The following is a 26,128-nucleotide window of genomic DNA, read 5'->3' as shown; positions in this document are numbered from 1 at the left end:
CAACTTGCCAACTTACTTGCCAACTTTCATACTGGGAAGTTGGCGGGGGCCTCTGCCAACTTGCCAACTTACTTACTTGCCAACTTTCATGAGTGGAAGTTGGCGGGGGCCTCTGCCAACTTGCCAACTTACTTTCTTGCCAACTTTCATGGGTGGAAGTTGGCGGGGGCCTCTGCCAACTTGCCAACTTACTTGACAACTTTCATGGGTGGAAGTTGGCGGGGGCCTCTGCCAACTTGCCAACTTACTTTCTTGCCAACTTTCATGGGTGGAAGTTGGTGGAGGCCTGTGCCAGCTTGGAAACTTACTTGCCAACTTTCATGAGTGGAAGTTGGCGGAAGCCTGTGCCAACTTGCAAACTTACGTACTTGCCAACTTTCATGGGTGGAAGTTGGCGGGGGCCTCTGCCAACTTGCCAACTTACTTGCCAACTTTCATGGGTGGAAGTTGGCGGGGGCCTCTGCCAACTTGCCAACTTACTTTCTTGCCAACTTTCATGGGTGGAAGTTGGCGGGGGCCTCTGCCAACTTGCCAACTTACTTGCCATCTTTCATGGGTGGAAGTTGGTGGGGGCCTGTGCCAACTTGCCAACTTACTTACTTGCCAACTTTCATGGGTGGAAGTTGGCGGGGGCCTCTGCCAACTTGCCAACTTACTTTCTTGCCAACTTTCATGGGTGGAAGTTGGCGGGGGCCTCTGCCAACTTGCCAACTTACTTGCCATCTTTCATGGGTGGAAGTTGGCGGGGGCCTGTGCCAACTTGCCAACTTACTTACTTGCCAACTTTCATGGGTGGAAGTTGGCGGGGGCCTCTGCCAACTTGCCAACTTACTTGACAACTTTCATGGGTGGAAGTTGGCGGGGGCCTCTGCCAACTTGCCAACTTACTTACTTGCCAACTTTCATGGGTGGAAGTTGGCGGGGGCCTCTGCCAACTTGCCAACTTACTTGACAACTTTCATTCAGGGAAGTTGGCGGGGCCTGTGCCAACTTGCCAACTTACTTGCCAACTGCTAACTTCAAGAACTTGGCAAAGGGCGCCACCAACTTCCACGCATGAAAGTTGGCAAGTAAGTAAGTTGGCAAGTTGGCAGAGGCCCCCCGCCAACTTCCCTGAATGAAAGTTGGCAAGTAAGTTGGCAAGTTGGCAGAGGGTCCCACGAACTTGGAAACTTCCACAAGTTTGCTATTGAATTATGTAACAGACGATAGCCACCGACTTGGTATTTCAGAGTTTGAAGTTGTACCCAAGAGGGGGAAGTTGGTCGACGAAACCTGAAACTTGTACATTCTGCATATCATTAGCATCTCATTGTCGGCTACATGGACTGTCTGCCGGAAGTTGGCGCGGGCCTGTGCCAACTTGCCAACTTACTTGCCAACTTTCATGGGTGGAAGTTGGCGGGGGCCTCTGCCAACTTGCCAACTTACTTACTTGCCAACTTTCATGGGTGGAAGTTGGCGGGGGCCTCTGACAACTTGCTAACTTACTTGCCAACTTTAATGGGTGGAAGTTGGCGGGGGCCTCTGCCAACTTGCCAACTTACTTTCTTGCCAACTTTCATGGGTGGAAGTTGGCGGGGGCCTCTGCCAACTTGCCAACTTACTTGCCATCTTTCATGGGTGGAAGTTGGTGGGGGCCTGTGCCAACTTGCCAACTTACTTACTTGCCAACTTTCATGGGTGGAAGTTGGCGGGGGCCTGTGCCAACTTGCCAACTTACTTACTTGCCAACTTTCATGGGTGGAAGTTGGCGGGGGCCTCTGCCAACTTGCCAACTTACTTACTTGCCAACTTTCATGGGTGGAAGTTGGTGGGGGCCTCTGCCAACTTGCCAACTTACTTACTTGCCAACTTTCATGGGTGGAAGTTGGCAGAGGCCTGTGCCACTTGTCATCTTACTTGCCAACTTTCATACCGATAAGTTTCATATCGACTTGGTATTTCAGAGTTTGAAGTTGTACCCAAGAGGGGGAAGTTGGTCGACGAAACCTGAAACTTGTACATTCTGCATATCATTAGCATCTCATTGTCGGCTACATGGACTGTCTGCCGTTTGCTGGCGATGCACGGTCAATGGCCCATGCAGTTGACGGCCATTGGATACGTTCACGCCACGATTATACAGGTGCCCATGAGCTGCATTATTTCCTGTCGGGTCGGGCGATGAAACTAAATCGCGATTCATCTCTGTCAGATTTGACCAAAAAGGGACACTTGACATAGATTATAGCACCAAATGTTGACCGTTCAGACTGAAACATGATGAAAGGTCTGAAGATCGCCGTGATGTCGTTCTTCTCTATACGTTTTTCTGGGCTTGTTTTTTACTATCTGACGGGGTTTTTTTTTGAAATTTTAATCAACTTTTCTTTCCCAACCAGGGCACAACATTACCTTTTCTACTTTCATAGTAACTTAGGATTCATTTAATTCGCAGATTTATAGACTCTTATGTTCTTCCTCGATTGTCTGTAAATGACTTTTCTATCACGATACCGATATTGCGTTTGCACTCAGGTGTCTCGAAACTTACGTCATTCACTAACATAGTTTTCGGACAAACTCAAGAAATTCCACAACTACTAACGAATAGTCGGCAAAATTTACAGAGACTAGCAATAATAATTATGGTCATCTCACCGTCTTTAGCTAAGCGGACTGGCTTGGCGGAAGCAGTATATAACGATCTGAGTTCCCATTTTTACCCTACCGTGTGAGTGTAGTATTCGAACGAGTAAGATCAAAATCTTACGCTGTTCCGAGTGGCCTGGAGATTTTTTATAATATACAATAAATTGAGTGACCTTATCAAAATTACTCTGTTTTACAATGCTCGGATATTGATATGTTTTCTATACTTTTTGACTTTTGATTTGAAGTCTTTTGATTCTCCATTGGCGGCAGCACATGTACGGTTACAACCGTCATGTGATGACCGGAGTGTGATTGTAAAGTTGTCAGGAAGTTGTTCAGAAGAAAAAGCATTTTGTATTTAGAGGCTGCAGTTCGGGATTTTTCAAGATGAACAACAACACATTATACATTTCCTACATCTTTGAAACGGGGATTACGGTAATCTTTCATGTGATGAAAATTTTTTGAACGGCTTTTCCATGTGTTCCCACGATGAGCGTGAACTGATTCTTTGTTAGTAAAAATCGTCAGAAATGGTCCAGTGGCCGCGATAAAATAGACACAGATGTAAAACCATTGCGAGGAAAATAGTAAGAAATTCACATTGCAATATTTGCTGTCGTATTTCTCAGCAGGAATAATCAATTTTTATACGTTGTGTATAAGATCAGCAAGCAGGTGTTCGGCGGTCAATTGCTTCTATCATAATGATCTTGATCGCAGCGATTTGGCGAGAAGACAGCGGGTACTTATAATCTCGCAATATTATTGACATCATGTCTTTGTGTTGAAAATTTTCGATCGGAGGCAGCTCAAATCAACAGCCATAGTATATCGGGAATAGTTTTCTCACTGGACACCGAACTACCTGCTATCAACAGTACGTTATGTTTCATCGGCGGTAACACATTGGTCGTAATCTAGTCTAATTCTGCCCCGCCTTTTGTACCGTCCAGAAATTTCAAAGCTATAATTTTTTTACCCAGACATATAATACAGCGACCTTGCACACTAATGATCATTCCACTGTTTCTGTTTGGATTTGTTGGTTTTTTTGATTTGTTCCGAGGCCCCGGAAAAATTTTTTCAATACGATACACAGTTTGAATTTTTTTCAAGGTAAATTTAGTATATTCCCAGTTTGTAGGGTAAAGTTGTCTGGAGTGAAAGTTTGAGTTGACGCTGATAGAGTAGACGTCGAGCCCGGGACAGTTGACTGAGATCCGGTCGGTTTGGGGTCGTTTAGTCCAGAAACCTGCAGAGTTCTGTATGATCACCGTTCGGCATTTCGGTGAATTTTTTTGTCAAAGTAATTCAGTAACAATATACGCCAGATTCTTTGTGTTGTTTTTGTCACCGTCATACGCGTATACGGACGGTTTTTGATTTAAAACGGTAAAAATATCCAGTGCTCGTAAATGCGTGCAAAGTTTATTCAATGACTGTTTACGCAGCAGTCATAAATACGACTAGGATTTACCATCACGTAACAACTGTAAACACCGCATCAATAGTCCATACGAAAATTTTGTGCTGAATCGAGGGAGATAACAATTGCGGTAGGAAAGGTCAGTCCACCATCAGTCAAAGTTGTTGATCGGAAAAACCTGCACTGTGCACCAACTACATGAGTGGCTGTTATAGTTGTACACGTAGTTCCATGGGCTTTCCACTGTCCCTTGTTACGAGCTATGTTCAAAGTGCGTCAAGCTACGAACATTTTCATGTATGGAGTTACATACATCGTTGAAGTACCGGTACATTGATTTTGTTCAAAACCACTGCCTGTTTGCTCCTCGTTGTTTTTTGTGTCCCTAACGTCGACTGGCTCTATGTACGTACAAACATAGCAGTCGGGATTAAGATTTCCTGGATAAATAGATACACTCATAGTTTATTCCGCCTCTGACGCAAAGATACACATTATTTTACATGTGCCACTCCTAGGCCCTGGGATCGATTTCCATACCTTTAATGAATGTTGGTGATTAAAGCTGTCTCACAATCTATGTACATAACAACATTGCACGGCAGAACCAGTCTACTGGTAGGTACCGGTATATTGATTGCATTACAATAAATTAAAAGGCCAGTAGCAGTAACATTTGATGAGTTTTTAAATTCTTTTTTTTTATTCTTGATATCATCTACAGTTTCTTGTTTTACAGCTTGTCAACTAAACCTGTACATGTGTAGACCGCATTGTTATTGTTGACAAGTGAATTCTGGTCTGGACTAGAATTCAAACGTAAACAATAACAGTGTATAGACACTGTGTTGACAAGCTAAATAGTGGGATTTTCAACATGTTTTGGGGAGCACAAGAAAGGTTGCAATGGACATACAAAACAAAAATTGTGAAAAAATCATCACAAGTTACAGCTGGTAAAATGTCAAAGGTCAAATGAAACTCTGTACGTTATGGCAAAGGATATTACAGTAGGTAATATGGCTACCGATAGGCCTCACATTACGGTACTTCATGAAGAGGTGAAAACTGATGTGAAGTAGATGAGGATTTTACACGACCATCAGTGCAACTGTTGTTTGTCTAATGAATATATAATCACACTTACAAGTATTCCTTAAAAATGCACACCTCAAAACCTCTAGAAATTTCAATTAGAAGAATGTGACTTCTCTATTAAAGTTTCCAGCACAACGGTAAATTTGGTACAACCTAACAGTACAGTTACACCAGACTTATCAGATCTGTATGTGTATTTTATCAAGGTAGGCCAACACTGGCTTATTTGATCTTCAATCGAAGAGATGTCTGTTTTTATAAATGCTTACCCTGTGACACAAGTGCATGTACATGGGCTAATAACACTTCAAACAGGTGAGGAGTGCCAAGTCAAGGAGATTTATGAGATCCTTGACAACAGATGTCAGGCAAGTTTTATGATTCTTTAGGCAGTGAGCTGTACACTACCATAGTACATGTGGCATCTAATGCACAACACAACAGTAGTGGCTCACACTGAAACACAGGTGTTCGTTGCAAATGTGAATTTCCTGTACTCCTGAAACATGTGTCTTTTGTGTTCCGATTCTGCAGTTACGGTATGACAACAAAGTCTGATGCAGTGCACTTTTTGAATAGTTATTTCTAGTTTCAATCACAAAACACTGAAATTCCAAAGTTACTGCTATTCAGGACATATTGATCTTGAAGGACAAAAAATCTATTTTTGTGTCTACCGGTATATAATGCCATTCCAGAAATCTACAGCAAAGACTTGACTGCATGGAGTAGTTTTTACCTTGGATTGTGTTAGAAAGCCACTCACAATGTGTATAAATCATCATATAGAATTGCTTCCCCACTACATACATTGCCCAGATTTCTCAGCATGACTCCTCCGGGATTTGAAAATGGAAAACACTTGTAAATTGATACATGTCTGTAAATATTCATATTTCCATAACCATGGAAAATGAAATAGTCTATGTCACTTTATCATGACAGATGATTTCGATTTATAATGGATTCTGGCATGGGACAATAGCATATATTGTAGCTATGACTCCCTGGGGGACTGAGTGATGTGAATGGCTTCTTGTTTTCTGCTTTGATGTTACATGTATACTCATATTTATACATATGCTGGTACGATGTTACATTGTAATGGAGTCTACAGGTACATGTATATATGAAAGGCACTTAAATTATGAATACTTAACAAGTAGGGACACAGATATGATCAATCAGAGTTTCGACAAAGGTTCAGGAATATGGTTAATAGTTAAATAACTCAGAGTAAAATTTCTGTATCTCCCAAATTAATGACCACAGCCTTCAGTGTTTTTGCAGACATTTAAGTGTAGATGTAAATGGGAAGGGAATTCCAAAACTACACTGTTGTCCCCTGATAGTGATTGCATCAATGTACTTGTACTGAGGGCAACCCTTATAATATATCAACACAAAAAACACTGATGTTACAAGGGAAAGCAATTACTAACAGACCCTTTCCGCTCACAAAGCCAAGGCCTTCCATTTCTAAATATGCATCGACTTTTCTAAGGCTGGTACCAGTAACTGTACTCTGTCAACGTGCACATACTGAGTACAAAAACTCTATTTTCATGCACCCCTGATCATGAACAACAAACATTCCAATGGGATTCAGAACTGCCAATAGAATGACTGAGCTATGCACTGTACCTGCTAGGTGAATTTCACACTGTCCAGGGTTTAGCTGCAGTACAGTAGCTCGAGGTTTTGCCTGGGTGTGCCAAACACCCAGGCAAAACCTAGAGCTACTGTCCTGCAGCTATCCAGGGTTGTACAAAATACAAAGAGCCTTGAGGGAAGGTCATAGCTACACGCATACGCATGATAAAATGACAAGAGATGGCTGTAGGGGGAAATAATCAATTATTTCTCTTACTGATTTAAAAGGAGTATTACCGATAATACAATATTTTTGCTGTTTTAACCTACTTTGACTTACATGGTAGTTGGACAGGCATCCTTTTGCAGGTATCTCTTTTCTTTGATTTGTTTTATGTATAGGATAAAGCCCAAGTACGAGGGCTCTTCTGGTATATAAAGTCCAACCCAACGATAAAATGTCGAGGCCGCAGGCCGAGACATTTTTCTCGTAGGGTTGACTTTATATACCAGAAGAGCCCGAGTATGAGGGTTTTATCCGACTTAAAAACTATCGCCCCTAACTGATATATTTTCGTTTTCAATGTGTTTACGCCAACCGTCCCCTTTGTCAATGTAACATGTTTAGGATATGAATTAAAACTTTTATTTGTGAAATAGCCTTCCAATGTAATGGAACATCCTATAAATGCCCTAGGGCACATTATATAAATGCCCTTGGGCACAGCAGATTTTGTGTTGCAGCTGGTTTTCGCTGTGTTACCAAATTTGAATGTTAAAACATACCAGATGTGTACAGAATATGACATGTTCACTTTTGATTGGACAGTACTTTACTACGGCGCTGTCATTCGTTTTGGAATTTGGTGACCAAGGCTTTATGAGTAAATAAAACACCCTGAATTGAGCACTCTGATTGGTCAATCAACAGTAGATAGTTTTTAAGCTTTCAAGAGCAACGTATATAACATGAACTTTAACACGCCTTGGAAGAATTTAATTTTATTAGACCTGTTACAGTAAGCCTACTTGGTACTTTTGGATGGCTTTTATTCAAAAGTTTTCTACAATTTATTGTTGGTATTTTTTATGAAAACTGATACAAATGTGTACCTCTTTGAGGAGTTACAGTGTGTTGGCCTATGAAGACAACACAAAGAAACTTCAAAACTGCACAACCAAGGATAAATTACTTGTTGTCATATACGTGTTGTCATATACCATGCATGCTTTGTGGATTATATATTCCATACATGTACGCATGAACTTAGTCAACATGGCTGATAATGGAACGAATATATGGATTTACTTAACGACATCGTGTATAAGCGTGATGAAAGTCTATGGTACATTTATGAATGTCTGAGAAAGATATTGTTTTTGACAAGACCACTGAACTTGTAAACTTTAAACTTGTACCTTTTGTTCAATAGCAAGGTGAGAGAAATCATTTGAAGTACAATGTACAGTATCTAAAAGAATCGTCACCTTAATATTTCCTTATTTATAATATTCCCATTTTTGTCATCAGACTCCACAAAAAAATATTGACAAAAACTGTTGCATAAGAGCACCACTCTATAGCCACAAGAGATTTTACACACAAGGGGAGGACTGAAAAATCATTCTTTCTGGCTCTATTGTACGGTTTAATGTACCATTTATTGTATGAATCAAGAACAGATGAACACAACATATCATAGCATTATCACAACTCAGTGCCCCCCAGACTGGACATATCATTTAGGGCCACGCTAGCTACAACCAGCACACAAGCCTAACTCAATATTTCTTTGCGATGTATATTACGACACGACCCATAACAAGTCTCCCATTCAAGCATTTCACCTCTGCATTCTTTAAACGTGAGAATTATCCCTCTTTGCTTTTTGTTGGCATAACCAGTCAACAATGGAGAGGTAGTGGAAAGGTATTTTGACTCACAGACGCATCAAATGGACCGATTGTTATTAAAATTTGGCTGTTTCAATGAGATATACTCAACCTGCCAGAATATTCAATATAATTGTAACTTACAGTTGGTCGTCCCTCCTTTTCGGACCATTAAGGGGTTGGTATTTCAGTAAATAATGTCCAACCTATGGCCCGATGTACATACATGTTTAAAATGAATCATTCACACATGAAATTCTTCCTCAGGTCACAATATACATAGGACCTTGTTCTCTCTCGGTGCCGGTTACAACTTTCAAACTTGACTGCTGAACAAGATTTCAACTCCAAAAGCAAACTTGATACTGGCACAATTGCCAAAATTCAATGGCATTGCTAACATTTATTTTTTGAAAACCTGTAAAATGTTATAAGGGTCAGATGTAAAAATATGAATAAACTTTCCTTATCAGCTAAATGGTACCAGTGAATACACATCTGTCTATAGTGTATAGATGCATGTAAAACAACTTACTGTACTTACACATGTATATCCACTGATAATTTTAAAACAAATCCCTCAAAGGATAGTGCCATGGCCGTGGATGCACTCTCGATCAGCAGTTTACATGTGGTACATGTAAACATGAGTACCTGGGTTAGGGGTTGAAGCTGAAGCTTATTACACTCTGCGGTATTGCTTAATGAGGTGGGCACATTAAATTGTTTACATTCACCACTGATAATGATCACATTGATGAAATGTTTACATTTATATGACATTAATGTTGTAGATTCCTTACACAACATGTACTGACAGTATCTGCTCAATTTTTTTATTATAAACTTGAATGAAACTTTGAAAGAAGTTGTCAGGTATCACGCATTTGATTATCCTGAAAGCATTTGGGGCTTTTGACAAGATGCACCATTATTGCTGGAGCAATTCATGTCTCACTGGGTAATGTGTTCAACAAATTGTCAAAAAATAACAATTTCAACACAATAAACACAATTTAACTTGCGGGCAAACATGATTATTCCCATCACCCCCACACCTGTGGCATATGGATTTTTGCTTTAGGGCAGGTGCACTCTCCAATTTTCATGCTTGAAGAGATTGTTTGTACATTATTCAAACTAGACAAAGTGGTGAATTTATACAGCTGACAGCTCTTATGGGTAAAATCTATCTGAAGAAAAGCAACACTGAACACTCACAAGCTCGAAACTAATTTCAGTAATGAATGTTCATCGTCAAGTCTTCAATACCTGTGACAAGAATATAGACTACAACAGGTTACAACAGTGTCCGCGCCTCTTTGTCCATTAACTAAGATTCATACTAATAGTACTGGTATATGATAAGTATAAATGAAGATTGAATTTATGAATGCCTTATAATTTCAAAAATATTCCAAAGATGTACTCAATGTACCAAAATATATTACCTAATGAGAAAGATGCTTTCTAGTGATATACTTTGCATATACTTTGCATCTGGTGACTGAGGCTTTCTAGCACAGTGTTGAGATAAACAAGACAACTTTACTTTTAAACATTTATTATTCTATTCATAATACCAAAAGCAGACAAACTGCTATTAAATTTAACAATGTGATTTATGAGTAATTGCTGTCCGCAGTTTTTTAATGGCTTAATCTCAGACAAGACGGAGGCCTACTCCATTTCAATAAAACTGTTTGATGACAAGACTACAAGCATAACAATGTCAATTCTCCCTTTTGGTCATTGGAACATTTACACTGGGTATATGACAAGATCCACAAAGAAAACTTGGTATCTGTCTTGAATATGTGAAGACATATTATTGTCGCTTAGCAAAGAGCAAAACATCACGTACAGTACGCATTGATCAAGTACAAGATAACTTGCTTTAAGAAGAGGGCAACATGATACTTTACAATAGAACATCAGTAACTCATTATTAACAATTCTTACTTAAAACACTGTCCGTGCCAAACTCAAAATCAAACAATTTACTTCTATTGAAGACTGCACAATTGAGAATCAGCCAATAAAGTGTACTGTACATCAATCCATTTCAAAGGAAATCAATATGTCGATGAAATGACACTGCCAGTGCCAGCACTGTGCATGGAAACTCAAATTAAAAGTTCACATAGGGCTTCCAACCATATTAGAACTCTCTAAATCAAATCAGTCGCAAAAGGTTAAATGTCAATAGTTTGTCCTTCCTATTAAATGGATTAAAATCAACACTTAGCTTTTACATAGCTGTTCTCATTTTTCTGCACTGTCCTACACAACTCTATATATTTCAAAATTTCAATATTTTTTTGCATTTTTTTATATACAAGTCTATTGCATATCCACAACATAATAATTTTGTACTAGAGTATACCAGGGGATATGTATGTTGAATAACATTTATATCATTAGAGTTCTCCTTGAGGGATTTTGAAGATGAGGGCCATCCCAGTGTTCTTGGACAAATCTATTCATATGTTAATTGCCACACAAAAGAAGTCATTTGCACAACAAAAGAATATGAAAGTTATGTACTGTTATGTAAATCAGCACTTCTGGGGTTTTTTTTCCAGCTGCAGAGAGTGCTGAACATGCTTTCATAGTCTTGGATATATGTTATACTGTAAAACATGTCTTTTTACCTAGCGTGTCAATTTTAGCAATTTTGCTGAAGTCAAAGACAGGGTTCACCAAATTAAGATCCAGCTAATTCAAACATTTCCCCAAACTTTTCCCCAAACGCAATTATTGTTAAAAGAATTTTAAGCCCCCTCATATGATCACTTGTCATGACACGAACACTGCCTAACAAGCAACTGCGACACGCATTGCGACACAAATCATTGTGTCATCTGCATGTTGTAAATGCCTCTGGACCGCAATCATGAAACCGAAATATACTCATACCCGGTACATGTAAAGTAGTGTGTAAGTGTATACCAGTGGGTTAAAAATATTCTTTTGTGTGGATCTTTTATGGTATACATTCAAAAATTTATCACCCAAACAGGAAGCAGGCACTTCCATCAGTGTCAATAGTTTATTTTCTCTGAAAAGTATCTCTGTGCTCTAAGGCTGTTTGCATTCTAATAGTAAAAACTGTATCCATGAGAAAAACAATCATGCACTATAAAAACCAAGACAGTCCTATCAGATCTTTCCTGGGATTGACGGAGCATTATTTCGGTGAAAGGAAAAAGCAGCATTTCCTTAAAGCCCTAATAGATCTCTTATCCAAACTTTGGAGAGATGTTTTTGATTCTCGTTTTAAGCCATACTGTCTTTGAAAATGTCATCATATCAATCCTTGGTTATGAATTTGGTCAATGAAATTCAGGTGGTTCTGCATACATTTTTGATGGCTCTATGTAAGTTACATCTCAAAAAGTGTTTGGTTAAAATCTAAGTTGTGTATTTGTAACCACTATTTGAAAACCATTTTGTGGTCAGACTTTGGCAAACCTTTTTAAATGAATTACATTTGATTACAAATCATCTCATCTAAAAAGAAAATACAAAAAACAGCACAGTTAATGGGGATTTAATGCTAAGTGTACAGGCAGTACTATCAAATATTTGGGGAAGAAAATTTTTCCCTTCTTTTCGATTTTGTCCATAAAGTATTAAAATGGTGATTATTTTCTGTACGGCACGCCATTACATATAATTGATGGCATTTTTATCTACTTCTTTAGTTTGTATAAATCATACAGATTTTGAAAATTAAATCATAGCATTTCAATGACAATTAAATGATTATATTGATAATACATTACTACTGCATGTTAATGTGACGTGACTAAATGATTTTATTGATATACAGTTAATACAAACATGTCATCTCATTTGTCAGCAATATTTTAACTACCTGCAGTTTTGAGAGTAATCAATTTCTCTCTTTTAGCAAACTTTCCTGAAATTTTAACTGTATAACTGACTGTTTTAAAGAGTGTAGTTCAGTTTACTATGAGCATTATCTACTGACTATTTGAAAACACATAAATTTCTGTCATTCCTGGTGATAATGAACAGTAGTCAGTTGCCTTGCTACTGGTAACTCACTTTAAAAGCTGTGGTGAGTGTTCGGAAAACAAAAAACAGTTAAGCAGTTTGTCAGGAAAAAACAGGCTGATAAGCAATATATTGATTATGTTTGTTCGATTCATCAATCAATTTACACGATCGACCGTGCGTTTCATAATTTTATGACATCATCATCATCAACATCATCACTTTGTTGTCATAGTAACGGTTGGAAAGGGCTGCACTTGTACCAGAGATGATTTTAATCAGATTGTGATGACATACGCGAATGAAGAGTTGGGCAGCGTAGCCCGTTCTCTTTTCTATCAGTGACACAAATGATAGAGGTGTAAAATAAAATCCGTTCCCAGTGGGGATCACAGCCAACATACTACGAGACGCATGATGTAGTTCAATGCACATGTGATACGTTGTACTACTGTCACACGCTGTGTTTCCGTTGGCGTAGGCTTTTGGCATAGCTGGCTGCCGTCTCTACCAATAAATACACGAACCTGTAGCTGAACGAGCTATCGGTCAGACTATCAGTTTGACGTTGATTTAGATCTTCCACAGATATCTGTGGTCGGTTTATAAGTCTGTCAACGCACTGCACACACAAAATACGTCGCGTCGGCATTAATATTTGACCAATGTACTGAGCGCCAACGAAAGAAATAGAGTGACTATGAGACTGACGCTAGGGTAAGCAGAGTTCTAACAAGCGTGTACTTTGTTTATAATACAACTGAAACAGGATTGACAACAAACCCATCGGGAGTTATCCTAGAATCTGATCTCTGATACACAGAAAGTTGACTACTAACTTCCGCCAAGTTTGGTTTACGACAGTACTAGTCAGTTGATGTGCGTCAGTGGGCAGTATTCCTTACCTTTCATCCATTCTGCAACTTCTTGGGTTGTCCAGCTCCGAATATTTATGAACGCCATATCCGTATACGAGAGAGCTGCCGGGAAAAAGTGAAAAACACTGCGGACATGATGCGTTGTGATTGTACGAGAGTTTCTTCCTTTGAGTACACTGCCTCCACACTTTATGCGTCGATTCCCTTGAGTGGCGCTAGGACGGCGGAAATTAAGTGGACTCACCTATTATGCAAAAGGGGTGTGTTAAAAGAAACTGAGGAAATATAAGTGCCAACAAACAGACAAACCGGAAGTAGACAAATGAGACACAGACGAGGAAAATACTATATTTCAGTGTGACACTGTCTTTGTCGCCGTTCATGCCGTACAGTTTTTTGCATCAAATCAACGTAAACTATGTCAAGGCAAAGCAACAGAGCGACCGACGCACGAAAAGTGGTAAGTGCATTTTAAACATGAACGGGAGCTCGTGGAAATGCATGGTGGTGGCGCATTGCACTTTTGCAGTGCAAACGCCCACACGTCCACAGTTCAGTGATCTTGTTATTCTCAGAATGCATTATTTACCCTAGCTGCAAATTTGTAGCTCTACGGTGAGGCGGTCGGTGAGTTTTAGTTTTTGCGACCTCGCTCACCAGTAGAGCTACAATGCCGGAGGCCCTGAAGCATACAAAATAAGCACGCTGCACATGGCACGGCATTTTGATGTAAAATCCCATATATTTACTGCATTTGGTCATACTGATTTATCACTACTGAAGATTAAACACTATACTACACTAACCTTGTCGTGTATGGGGTTTGGTATTTGTTCAAATACGTCGATCGCGTTCCAAAAACATTTCTTGGAGCCGCCATTACCAACTTCCGGTAATGGCGGCTCCCAGAAACACGCTCAATGTTTATGGAACGCGATCGACGTTTTGCGCTAATACCAAACCCCATAAACGACAAGGTTAGTGTAGTATAGTGTTTAGTCTTCAGTAGTGATAAATCGGTACGACCAAATGCAGTAAATATGTGGGATTTTACATCAAAATGCCGCGCAATGTGTGGCGCGCTTATTTTGTATGCTACAGGGCCTTCGGCATTGTAGCTCTACTGGTGAGCGAGGTCGCAAAAACCAAAACTCACCGACCGCCTCACCGTAGAGCTACAATTTTGCAGCTATATTTACCCATGAAAATCAAGCACAGTCCACGCTAAATGTACATCAATACACAGTCCCTCTATCCACCGGTCTGGAAACGTGGCTGATTTCTTTGTGACACTCCGTGATATGAACAAACTCACGATTCACACCTTAAACAAAGGACACTGACAGTGTTCAACTGGCCGTTATATCGATGTCGCTACCCCACGATCCTATGACAGCCGCAATGTGATCGTTCAAAAACATGACGTTTGTGGGTTGTTATTTTCAGAATATCACAAAACATTACAACTTGTTCCCTTTAGAAACACTAAACAATTTATTTTTTCATTAATGGGTAACGTTACCCCTCTAGATAAAGCTTGAAAGGGACCACACATTATGGTTGCATTATGATCACGATCGAAAAACAAAATGGCCACGCACTGTTCGCAAGTGTCATGGACTATTGCCCGAAATCAAGAAGACAGGCAAAATCAGCTGAATATTAACATCGACAGCTGAGTAGTTCATTACCAACTTGTTATTGTGTTGACATGATAGCATTTTGTAAAGGTATTTACTGTGCCTGAGCGCGAGCATACGTATCGAGAGTTCGCCATATTGACGCTACATGGGAAAATATGCGAATAAAATCTACATGCATTTCTCAGCAGTTGTCGTTCCTATTCTGCTCAGTTAACAGACATAATTTCACAGAATATTACACAGAAAACATATTTAGATCATATTTGGAGGCACTGACTACTAGCATTGCAAGAGAAAGGGACGACAAATTTTCCGGTGTGTTTCCAGCCGTGCCTGAGCGAGCGTACGTATCGAGAGTTCGCCATATTGACGCTGCATGGGAAAATGTGCGACCACACAACTAAAATCTACATGCATTTCTGCAGTTGTCTTACCTATTCTGTTCAGTTAACAGACATGATTTCACAGAATATTACACAGAAAACATATTTAGATCATATTTGGAGACACTGACTACTAGCATTGCAAGAGAAGGACCACAAATTTTCCGGTGTGATTCCAGCCGTTGCTTGTGCTACGTACGTCAACACACTCGCAGCGGTCAACCCCAGAAATTATCGCACACTATCATCATTTACGATAGGATAAGGATCACGAAAAACACACACCGGTTTCAGGATATGATAATTTCTGTCTTCGTGTCGTAGATAGACGCAGAGAACACTTAATAGAGCCAAAAACAGCGAAAATTCGAGAAAAGCGTACACACAATCGGGGACTGTGGCATGCAGGACAAACCCAAGCTACGCATTATCACGTGACTGGCCCTCGTATCGCGGTTTGGCTGTGCGGTCTAGGTGATTGACACCTTTTACAATAGGCGTTTCCAGACCGGTGGATAGAGGGACTGTGATCAATAGAAGGAGCCGATAGCCTCAATTCCCTGTTATTTGCAAAGAAGAAAACCAAAAATAACAAATTATTGTTGTATGAAATTGATGTGTTGTCGTACTTACAGTGTAGCATGCACCATTGTGAGCTTTCAACATATGACACATGCGAAATAAATTGTTTGTGCAATAATGTAAAGAAAATCTCAAAATTCAACAATTAAACTATCTTGATATATTAATACTCGTTTTTTTACACACCAAATGATGTCACAGAGTACATAAATACATAATACAGGTCTGTGTTGTTTGTGTGTGTTTTATGGAAAATTGTTGCATCAAATAGATACCGCAGTATTTTGAATATTTCATAACGCTGTTTTGCTATCTTGTTCATTGAGATGATACTGTTGTGCGTTTTGTGCCTCACCTGACTGGATATGAATTGCTTTCAGAGTCAGGAACTGTTCACACTGACATATGGAGCATTGGTAGCTCAGCTCATAAAAGACTATGAAAGTGATGATGAAGTCAATAAACAATTGGATAAAATGTAAGTACACAATGACATACACACATCACATCAGTGAGCTACATTTTAGGGCTATCCCTGTTTCTAATTTGCTCTATTTTCTTGTTGGTGAAAGCGTAAACCAGCCTTCTAGGAGTCCTTATAGTTTGTTTCAGAATTTTATTTTGTCCAAATCTTCTATTTGTTTATGTTCTTTCCAAGATATGGTTGAACATGTATGAAGTATGGCTTGTAAGTCTATTTAACAGTTTCTCTTTGTTCCCCCTAGACTGTTGATTAATGTTCTTGCTACAGAAATGCTCTTGTGCATTAGTGTGGTATAGCCCTGGCCCAGGGGCGCTGTGTCCCAGTGATGTAAACAATTTTGGTTACAGATGGCAAAAATGAAAGTATGTGTTTACAAGTAGTGTGTGATCATATTAAGTTTGTGCAAAATGCCCTTATAATATATTAAAGAAATAATTTTCACAGCTTGCAGGTTTTAGCTGATAGACGGTTGTTTTTGCTTGCTGCCAACTATTTTCCAGATTCCTGCGTCTTCTGCATAGATATGGCAATGACCAAGAGAGTTCTCTTTGACTCAAGGAAATAGTACACACTACATGTATTGCATAGGGCTAACTAAAGCACATTTCAAGAAATTCCTAAATTGACTTGTCATCATTTTGAGGGTATTCAAACATTTTATACTTATTAACCCTTTCACCACCATGGTTTAGCCCAAAACTATAGTTATCAGCAGTGAGTTTGGACCTGCTTATAGAGAATAGGGGTGAATAGGTTAAACCAGCAGACAATCATACATGTATGCAAAGTGATATTGAGTATCATCAAAACACAGCAGCATTGCTAGTGAAGTCTGGTGTTGTCATTTTTCTCCAAATAGGGGTTACAACATTGGTGTCAGAATAGTTGAGGATTTCCTTGCAAGGTCCAATGTTGGAAGGTGTCATGATTTCAGGGAAACAGCAGATGTCATTGCCAAGGTCAGTGAAATAAGATAAGTAACTGTGTAGTACAAATATGGTAGTCCTATTCAAAATTATGCATAGAAGGATCTCTGCTTGAAAGTACTCATGCATCAACCTTACAGTATATTAGTGCAATTTTATGTTGCAGTTGTTGATAATCAGCAACGTACTATACGCGTACAGAAGTACAGAATCTACACATACACTGATGAATAATGTACATGTATAAATGAGCAAACAAGAACTATGCCAATATGGATCCTAGTTCAAAAAACGATTTCATTTCTCAATGGCAGACTTACTGTTTAATTTGGTTGTGGTATGACATCTAAACTGAAACAAAACCCTAAAACTGGCTTCTGCAGAAACTGTTTGAAATTACAAAGATGTTTAGGGACCGTCTCAGATTGTCGCAGAAGTTCAAAAAGCGAAATTCATTCGTTTAGGGGGGAGGGGGTTTGACCTCCATTCAATTAGTGAACTTCACTTTCGCACTTTTATTTTGTGATCACAAGTTTTCGTGTTTTATTTTAAATTAAAGAAAAGCTGCACACTTGTGCCAACAAATTTGTTACCGTTTCCATCTCGTTTGTGCCCGAAACATAATTTACCAAAACTAACATTGTATCCTAAACCTTTCACTCATCAAATTCAACAAAGACAAAAGTATCATTTTTTTAAATGTGCTATTTATAAGCGTATGCTCTAACCACTTGATGTCTTTATTCTCACATGTTATGCATCTGGTCATAGTCATTTTAATATGATTGAACATGCCTGGTCCCCCTTGTCAAAGTTTCTCGCTTATTTACCGCCCCTACCAAGTACAAATAGCGTGTTCACAGAGACAAAGAACAGATGCAAAAAAGGAAAAGTAAAATAAAATGAAACTTTTATGCGGTAAAATGCCCTGTTAGTAGTCAAATCTGATCGATTACTGTAATTGTAATGTGGCATGGGGAATGCGTCTTTAGAAGCTACAGCAAAATGCAACATTGTACCCTCAGGCAGACATAAACATTTCGCACTTTTGAAGTTTCGTTTAGGGGGAGGGGGGAGGGGGTTTTGATCAAAACGAATTAATTTCGTTTCTTGAACTTCTGCGACAATCTGAGACGGTCCCTTATGCAAGTTGGTTTTAGCAATTGAATGTTGATTGATTTTCTTTGCAATTTTTGTCCTATCTGCAGCAAGGTATGAAAATGTACCTGGGAATGTCACCAGCAATAACAAATTGGAGTCCAGCAGGGGATGAGTTCTCACTTCTTCTAGAAAACAATCCATTGACTGATTTTGTAGAGTTACCTGAAAAACACGGCAATCTCAACTATTCCAACATACTTTGTGGAGTTCTAAGGGGGGCATTAGAAATGGTGAGTCTACTTTTGATCAAATGCCTATTACTTTTATACACCAATATATAAGGGTACAGTACGCAGCGAAACTTCCGTTCAGAAAGACGCGTTTCCGACGTGTCTTTTTCATGACAATACTCAGTCTGAGACGCGTTTCGGACGCGTCTAGGACGCGTCCAAAACGCGACTGTTATTCATATATGTAAATTGTATGCACCAGAGGTCATGCAAAAAAACGCACCGCTAACTTGTCTAAAGCATGCCAGTTGGTGGCACCAGAATTTTTTCAAGTAAGAGTTACCGTTTTTTTGACGCAGTCAAGAAAATATTCATCAACTTGTCAATTTCATTTGGTATCTCTAAATTGTCTCAATTTGGATTGACCCTTTGCCCGAAACCCTATCAAGTTTTACGGCCAACGTAGAGTTGCGTTGCCTTGGGGACACAGTGTCCCTGGTATAGACGTTGCTGAAATTTGTAGTCAACACTTTGCTAATTCACATGCCAAAGTCCCTACGGACATCAGAAAACAATGGGTTATTTTTTTGTGCTGCCAGGAAATTAGATGCGCATTTCACGGAAGTGGTTAAACATTTTGCTATGCCAGAATTTGAAACACATCATGGGATATACTGTATCCTCAAACACATGCAATGTCATCGCCCCAGCCAGCGTAATTTCCACTCATACAGCAGCAGTTACAGAGGAACGGGATAGGTACATGTATAGAGATCAAAAGACATGGCTTTTACACCTCTCTGTCCTTGTCTAACGTAGCATTTCTACAACTGTTTCGATAAATAGCTTGGGATATTCATCGTTGTAATCCACGTGCCTCTTTACGGCGATAGCTTAGCGCTACCCGTTTTTGCGTAGGTCAGCGGAGCGGAGATTTGCTCTGGCTCGCAAGAATTGGGATATTGCGATTTGACGAAGTACACATGAAGCTATAGTCTATAGCACGTTTATAAAAACATCGTGTGGTCACTTAGAAATATACGTTGGACATTCGTTTTGCCAAATGCCAGTGAACAAGGAATATGAACGGACAAAAGACAAAATTCTACAGTCTCTGTCTTGCGTAGTCTTTTCAGAATTGTTTCAGAGCCTGGTATGGCCGGGTCGCCGAGTCCACACCGCTGACATGTTACAAGTGAACAATTCACGTTCACAGACTTGTTGCGAAACATCCGGCCTTGACTATCTTTCAGGAGGGACGTTCACTTTATCTCACAATAACAATTAAAGAATGAAATAATATGGACAAGGTCTGGTCTTTCTAAGCTTTAGTTTATAATTGATCAAAATCCTATGAATTGCATTTTCACTGCGATTTGTGGTTGAATTTCTTTGTGACTGGGCAACGACATTTTGCATACTCCTGCTTTTTACCACTTCGTGAAAATGGTATCGCCCATCCAACGCTACACGCAAATACGTACGATTATAGTGAATGCATAAAAATCGACGGTCACGGTCATGGGTTCAAGGACGTTCACATGGAGACACCCTCATCGAGTCTGTCACGGATATTTTACAAGCTTTGAAAATTTACAAAAGCCAGTGTTCGAAATTCGTGGACATTGCAACCAACTACCAGCGCAGGTAACTTAAAAAAGTTGTGTTCCCGGGTAAAACTAACCCGTTCTGAGATAATTATACCTCGCAGGTCCAATGTAATAAAATTACAAAAACAAATAAAAGAAAAGTACCAGTGACAGACAGTGCTCTCCATGGGTTTTATGTTCTGTTTGAAAAATTACGAATTTTGGTAAAAAAAACAAAACAAGAACAGTGAGCACCCAATAAATCCAAATGAATGTTGCCCCGTCAATTTATTACATTTTAAACCACGTGTCCTTTCTACACAGGTCTTGAACGGGAGCGCTAGCGACAAGGAAATAAGAACTTACATCTCAATAAAATTTGTTTTGAAAACCTGCAAATTGTATTTTGTCCTTTACTTTTTTCACGTACGACTTTGCTCCTATGTAGGCTAAATAGTTTAACGTGGTGGTACGCTAGTTTGTGGTTGTATGGGTCTGTACCGTAAGTCAACAGTAATAATGTTGTAGAAAAATGCAAGTGATTTCATTGGCTAACTAATTTTGCTTAATTCCGTTTTATTTGTCAGTGAGAAAAGATCTGACTTATGTTTCGAGATAGCTGAATTGGCCCACTATCTTACCGAGGCTCGAAGGCCAACTTTGTCTGTCCAGTTTTCAAAATTATCTGAGCGCTCACGCATGCACTGTGTTCAGCGAAGTAGTACACAGTGGGACTGAACTGGTCACTAAAACGCTGGAAATTCATTCTCTGTGTGGAACAAAAAGCTAAATAATTAAATTTCATATCTGACATGTCATTAAGTTGAAAATCCAATTCCGAAAATGAACAATAAATCGCGGAAGTATCGATACCGTCATCAACCGCGCAACTTGGCAGATCGGGCATTTCGAAGCAAACATGGCTGCCACGCTTTTACAAGTAGAAGTATAGCTTGTGTCTACCGGTATTTCTATGCCACTACGCAAGACGCCGCTGTGTAAAATACAATTCTAGGCTTCAGTGTATGATTATGATCGTGCTGCCGTAAGGTGGCTTTGTATCCGACCGGGGAAAGATGACGAGATACGACAGAAGTTTTAATATTATAATCGAGGTACACCTCTATTATATTACGAAGCACCGTCGCGTCTCTTTCCATGAGTTCTTGAAGGGACCGGTTGTCGATGTTAGTTCAAACTCAAGTAAAGAAATTCCATGGTGCGAGAAAGTCATGTCGATACGATGTGCAATGAAACTCCAGAAATAAATCTAAGACTATATATCTGTGCCCCTGAAGAATGTACGATTGCGTCGTGTGCATTGTTACATTGTATATACATGGAGGTAGTAGGAGTATACAAGTTGTGTATTCGTTTTGGGAATTGAAAACAAGACAGTAATATGACGTACGCGTCAACGAATAAAAGAGAGTTCAAGAAATATTCGTATTTATCAATGAATGTCCATGGCAGCTCATGAATGTGCACTTATAAAAGTACGATGAACATTTGTTCTCCCAATCAATCCAGTTGCGTAACAGCATGTACAATACTGCACATTACCAGTAGAATTACGACATTGTCTTTGCTGCACTTGGGTTACGTTTGCCGACAGTGACAAGGATAAGTTATCACTCTCCAAGTGTCAGAGCATCATGTCATTGTCGCTGTAAAGTGACAATGACATGATACATGTCAAGTAACTGACAAGGTGACCTTTTAAGAATACATTCTTCCTGTAAATTCAGAGTATGTTGCGTCACAACTGAAAGCGTTGTTGACCGCCAACACGAGATTACATATCCATCGGAATTGCCTGGGTTAAAATGGAAGAGCAAAGCGGCGTAAAGCCTGCCTATGGTTGATTTCCGCCAAAGGTAAATTTCGTTTACGTTCACATTAAAATGAAATGCTTCTGTCATGATCTCAAACAATGGAAAAGAAAGAAGATTTAAACCCCGTTTGCCGTGTCATTTTTAGCAGATTCATTTTAGAAGAAATATTTATCACTGCAGTTGTTTTCGAAATTACTTAAATCGACAATATTGCCACCTTGATGACAACGTCATGTGTTAGGTCATGCAGAGTCCAAAGGTCATCGTACATGTCGTGCATGGCAGCCATGCTTTTGCAATGACGATGCGATCTTCACTTTCTTGATAATTTCGCGGGTTATTTATCTAACCGTTTGCGCCAGTGTTTTCGACATAACCATATAACATGAACTGCATTTACAACTGTCGCCTTATTTTACTCAAATGAGAATGAAATCGTTGGGTTTTTAACAATACCGTAGCTGCTACGTGCTCTCTCCACATGGTGTAATGTGACTGCGAGACCGTATTTAGTATCGATTCACCCCCTTGACCATGATCTGCTCGACAATATTATGCCACGAACGAGTAACAAATTACAACTGCGTATACATGATTTTTTCGTAAAAACCATGGAGGTAGAAAGTGTAATGTAATGTAAAAACGTACTCATCAACTAATCACTCTTATTTATTGTGTAGCGTTCATCTAACGCACAACGCTCTTCGGAAAGATTATGAAGAAAGGAAAGACAAAAAATACAAGCTGGTTTTCGTAATTAATTTTATTCCCATGATAGCTGTCATTTCTTGGTCTTTTCATCCTATGCCTGTGTAAAAAGGGCGCAAGTGGTTAAAACAATAACACAGTGATCGAATAATAATGTATTTAATAAAAGTCTGTTGCCAGACTCTGAACTCGCATTTGTAACTTAATTCAGAATTTAGTACAACGTAACCCTGAAATTGCCGAGCCATTCCCTCTATATTTGGAAGTTCCGTTTTAAAACTTTAAATGTTTATTTGGCATTCTGTGTTTCCGATGGTCTTCATTTCTCTGGCATTGCAAATAATGACAATGAAGACGTAAAATGTCGTTTGCAGACATAATAAGATCATCGAAATTGCGGGAAAGCTGCGTAAAGCCTGCCTATGGTTGATTTCCGCCAGAGCAGAGGTAAATTTCAATTGGGTTCGAACATGAATTCCATTTACAACTGTCGAGTTATTTTACTCAAATGGGAATTAAATCGTTACGTTTTTAACAATAACTGATTCGTGCTCTCTCTCCAAACGGTGCGGAATAAATGTGAGACCGTACATGTATTTAGTATCGACTCAGCCCCTTGACTATCACCTGCTCAACAATTATGCCGCGAATGAGTAACAAATTACAACTGCGTAGACATGATTTTTCGTAACAACGTACTCATCAACTAATCACTCTGTTTCATTGCGTGGCTTTCATCTAACGCGTAACGCAACTTCACAACGATTATGAAAAAAAGGAAAAGACGAAAAATACAAGATCTGGGTTTTCGTTATAAATTTTATTTCCTATGCGGGCTGTCGTTTCTTGGTGTTTTTTAATCCTATGCCTGTGTAAAATGGACGCAAGGGTTAAACAGTAATACAGTAATCAGGCAATAATATATATGCATACAGTGTAATAAAAAGCTCGCAGACACATGAATGAACAGTGTTTCTGTTCATTTTGTCAACATACCACGACTGTACATACATTTACTACTAGTACTTTCGGTATTTCGATATTCAAAATATTTCAGATGGAAAGATTTTGATTTCATGTACTGGCAATTACTTCGTGGCATCGGTCCAGGCCATTCGATAATGACTTTCTCATGGACATGCATAGTGAACAACGCATGGTCAACTCGATATCGGTAATGCAATGAGTTTAGCTGGGTGGTTTTGGAGCAACAACATATAATCAATCGGTCTTTTCTCCAAATGTTTTCACTATAAAACATCGACTAGGCAAAAAGTTGCTAGATAAGACAACATTTTATCATAGTAGACGAAAGAAGTTGGAGCGTCTAGAACGTGACAAAAACGCGACGTAGAGGAGTATTGTATTTACATAACAAAGGCCACTCATGACCTTCTTTCCATTGTGAGATAATGAGCTGGAAGGGTCGTGTTTTAGACGCGTCTTAGACGCGTCTCGCACGCGTCTTGAACGCGTCTAATCGCCGTCAAAAACCCGCCGAGTCTGAACGCAAGTTTCGTTGTGTACTGTACATAGTCCCTTCTTTGGGCTGTAATGTTTTTATTACATGCCTCTGTTACATAATTTCTCTCACAATTTTAAGGATAATTTGCAAGTGACAATCAGTTGTTTCATTAGCATGATTGATGAAAATCCATTTAAAATAGAATGATTATCATCATTGAACGGTGCATTGATATATTTAAATCACTCTAATACGGTTTATCAATTCTTTACGCAATATTTGAAAAAGAACCGCATTTCCTATATAAAACATGTAATTTGATCACTTTAAATCCCAAAGTTGTCGAATTACAAATTATAGTTCCAGTTCGCTTCATTCAAATAATGACTATGCGGCCCACTACATCACCAACAAGTTACCATTGAATCTTAGGGGAGCTCAACGTTCTATATATATGGCATGTAATAATAGGGAATTTTCCTCGATTAACGATTTGGAAAGTTTTATCATTTATGGTTTTAGATAAACTAGATACTGTTTTACCGTTATTGGTATGAAACGTATAGTGAATCAAAATCACATCTTGTGCTCCAACTTTTTTGGAAAGTTATACTTTTATGTAATAAAAATTTAAAACTTATCAAGTGGCAGTTACATTTTGTTGACAATTGACTCTTTTGTATACAGGCATTTACAGACACACAGACTTATATCATGTGTTTCTTTACCATGTACTCCGTACATTTATGTTAAGTTTATGTGAATTGAACATTTATGGCAACACTGAGGAATAATTGAACCACCCTAACCATATATTTCACCAATCCTAGGGGTGCCTATTTGTAATAGGTATCCTTTAACAAGCTATGATACTGTTATTCAACTGCCTATCACCAACAGATAAGTATCATACACTTGTCCTTCTGATTCACATTTTTAGGTTCAAATGGAAGTCAAGGTATGGTTCACACAAGACACATTACGAGGCGACAATTCAACAGAAATTAGGTTAAAATTTATTAAAAGACTAGAGGATGCATTACCAGCGGGGGAAGAGTAAACTATGTGACCCTTGAACTCTCTGTGACAAGGAAATTGGCTGGAACCAAGAAAATACAGATTCATGATGTAAAAATTTTGGAGTTTAAAAGTTGAAATGAAGCATTATGCTGCCTTTACTTTGGCTTACCAAGGGTGAGATGTCATATCTGTCCCGTGTTCACAGAATTTATGAAGCTTTCGATCTGATGTATGGTACATTACTACAAGGTTTTATTGCATTTAGTGTATAACATACAAGACTTTGGCTTTTTTTTCAAAGGCACGTCAACATTAGTCTGCTGTGCATGTATTAGACAGTTGGTGAGCAAACATTGAATTGGAGACAACTTGCCTGTACATGTAGTTATCGTTCTTAAATGTCAATGTAGGACAGTGTTCTATCATGAACAAATCATGAACTTTAGACGGAAAAATAAAGATTATTATTCACATTTGTACAGGGATATCTGTTTTTGTATATTTGTGTTTTGAAAAATTGCAGAATTAAATTTCTTAATTAAGATGCCTGATTACTCCAGGATAAATCTTTGCCTTAGAATGATTCTTACAAAAGGTGGGGTGATGGTTTT

General features: G+C 39.0%; 2 protein-coding genes across 2 annotated transcripts in view; one reads left to right on the top strand and one right to left on the bottom strand.

Annotated features, from left to right (window-relative positions):
- LOC139142302 (connector enhancer of kinase suppressor of ras 2-like) overlaps positions 1–14,094 on the bottom strand; it is a 100,219-nt gene extending 86,125 nt beyond the window's left edge. The window contains exon 1 of the mRNA XM_070712194.1: positions 13,579–14,094. Within this exon, the coding sequence (XP_070568295.1) occupies positions 13,579–13,636 (58 nt within the window). The 5' untranslated portion in view covers positions 13,637–14,094. The remainder of the gene's footprint in view (positions 1–13,578) is intronic.
- On the top strand, positions 13,854–26,061 carry LOC139142303 (trafficking protein particle complex subunit 3-like). Its single transcript, XM_070712195.1, has 5 exons — positions 13,854–14,011; positions 16,540–16,637; positions 17,503–17,602; positions 18,778–18,960; positions 25,438–26,061. The coding sequence occupies exons 1-5, from the start codon at positions 13,970–13,972 to the stop codon at positions 25,555–25,557; spliced, it is 543 nt and encodes a 180-aa protein (XP_070568296.1). The 5' UTR covers positions 13,854–13,969; the 3' UTR covers positions 25,558–26,061.
- Positions 26,062–26,128: the final 67 nt, after the last annotated feature.

Source organism: Ptychodera flava, chromosome 10 (assembly GCF_041260155.1).
Source record: "Ptychodera flava strain L36383 chromosome 10, AS_Pfla_20210202, whole genome shotgun sequence".
Lineage (NCBI taxonomy): Eukaryota > Metazoa > Hemichordata > Enteropneusta > Ptychoderidae > Ptychodera > Ptychodera flava.
This window is presented reverse-complemented; position numbering and strand designations above follow the sequence as displayed.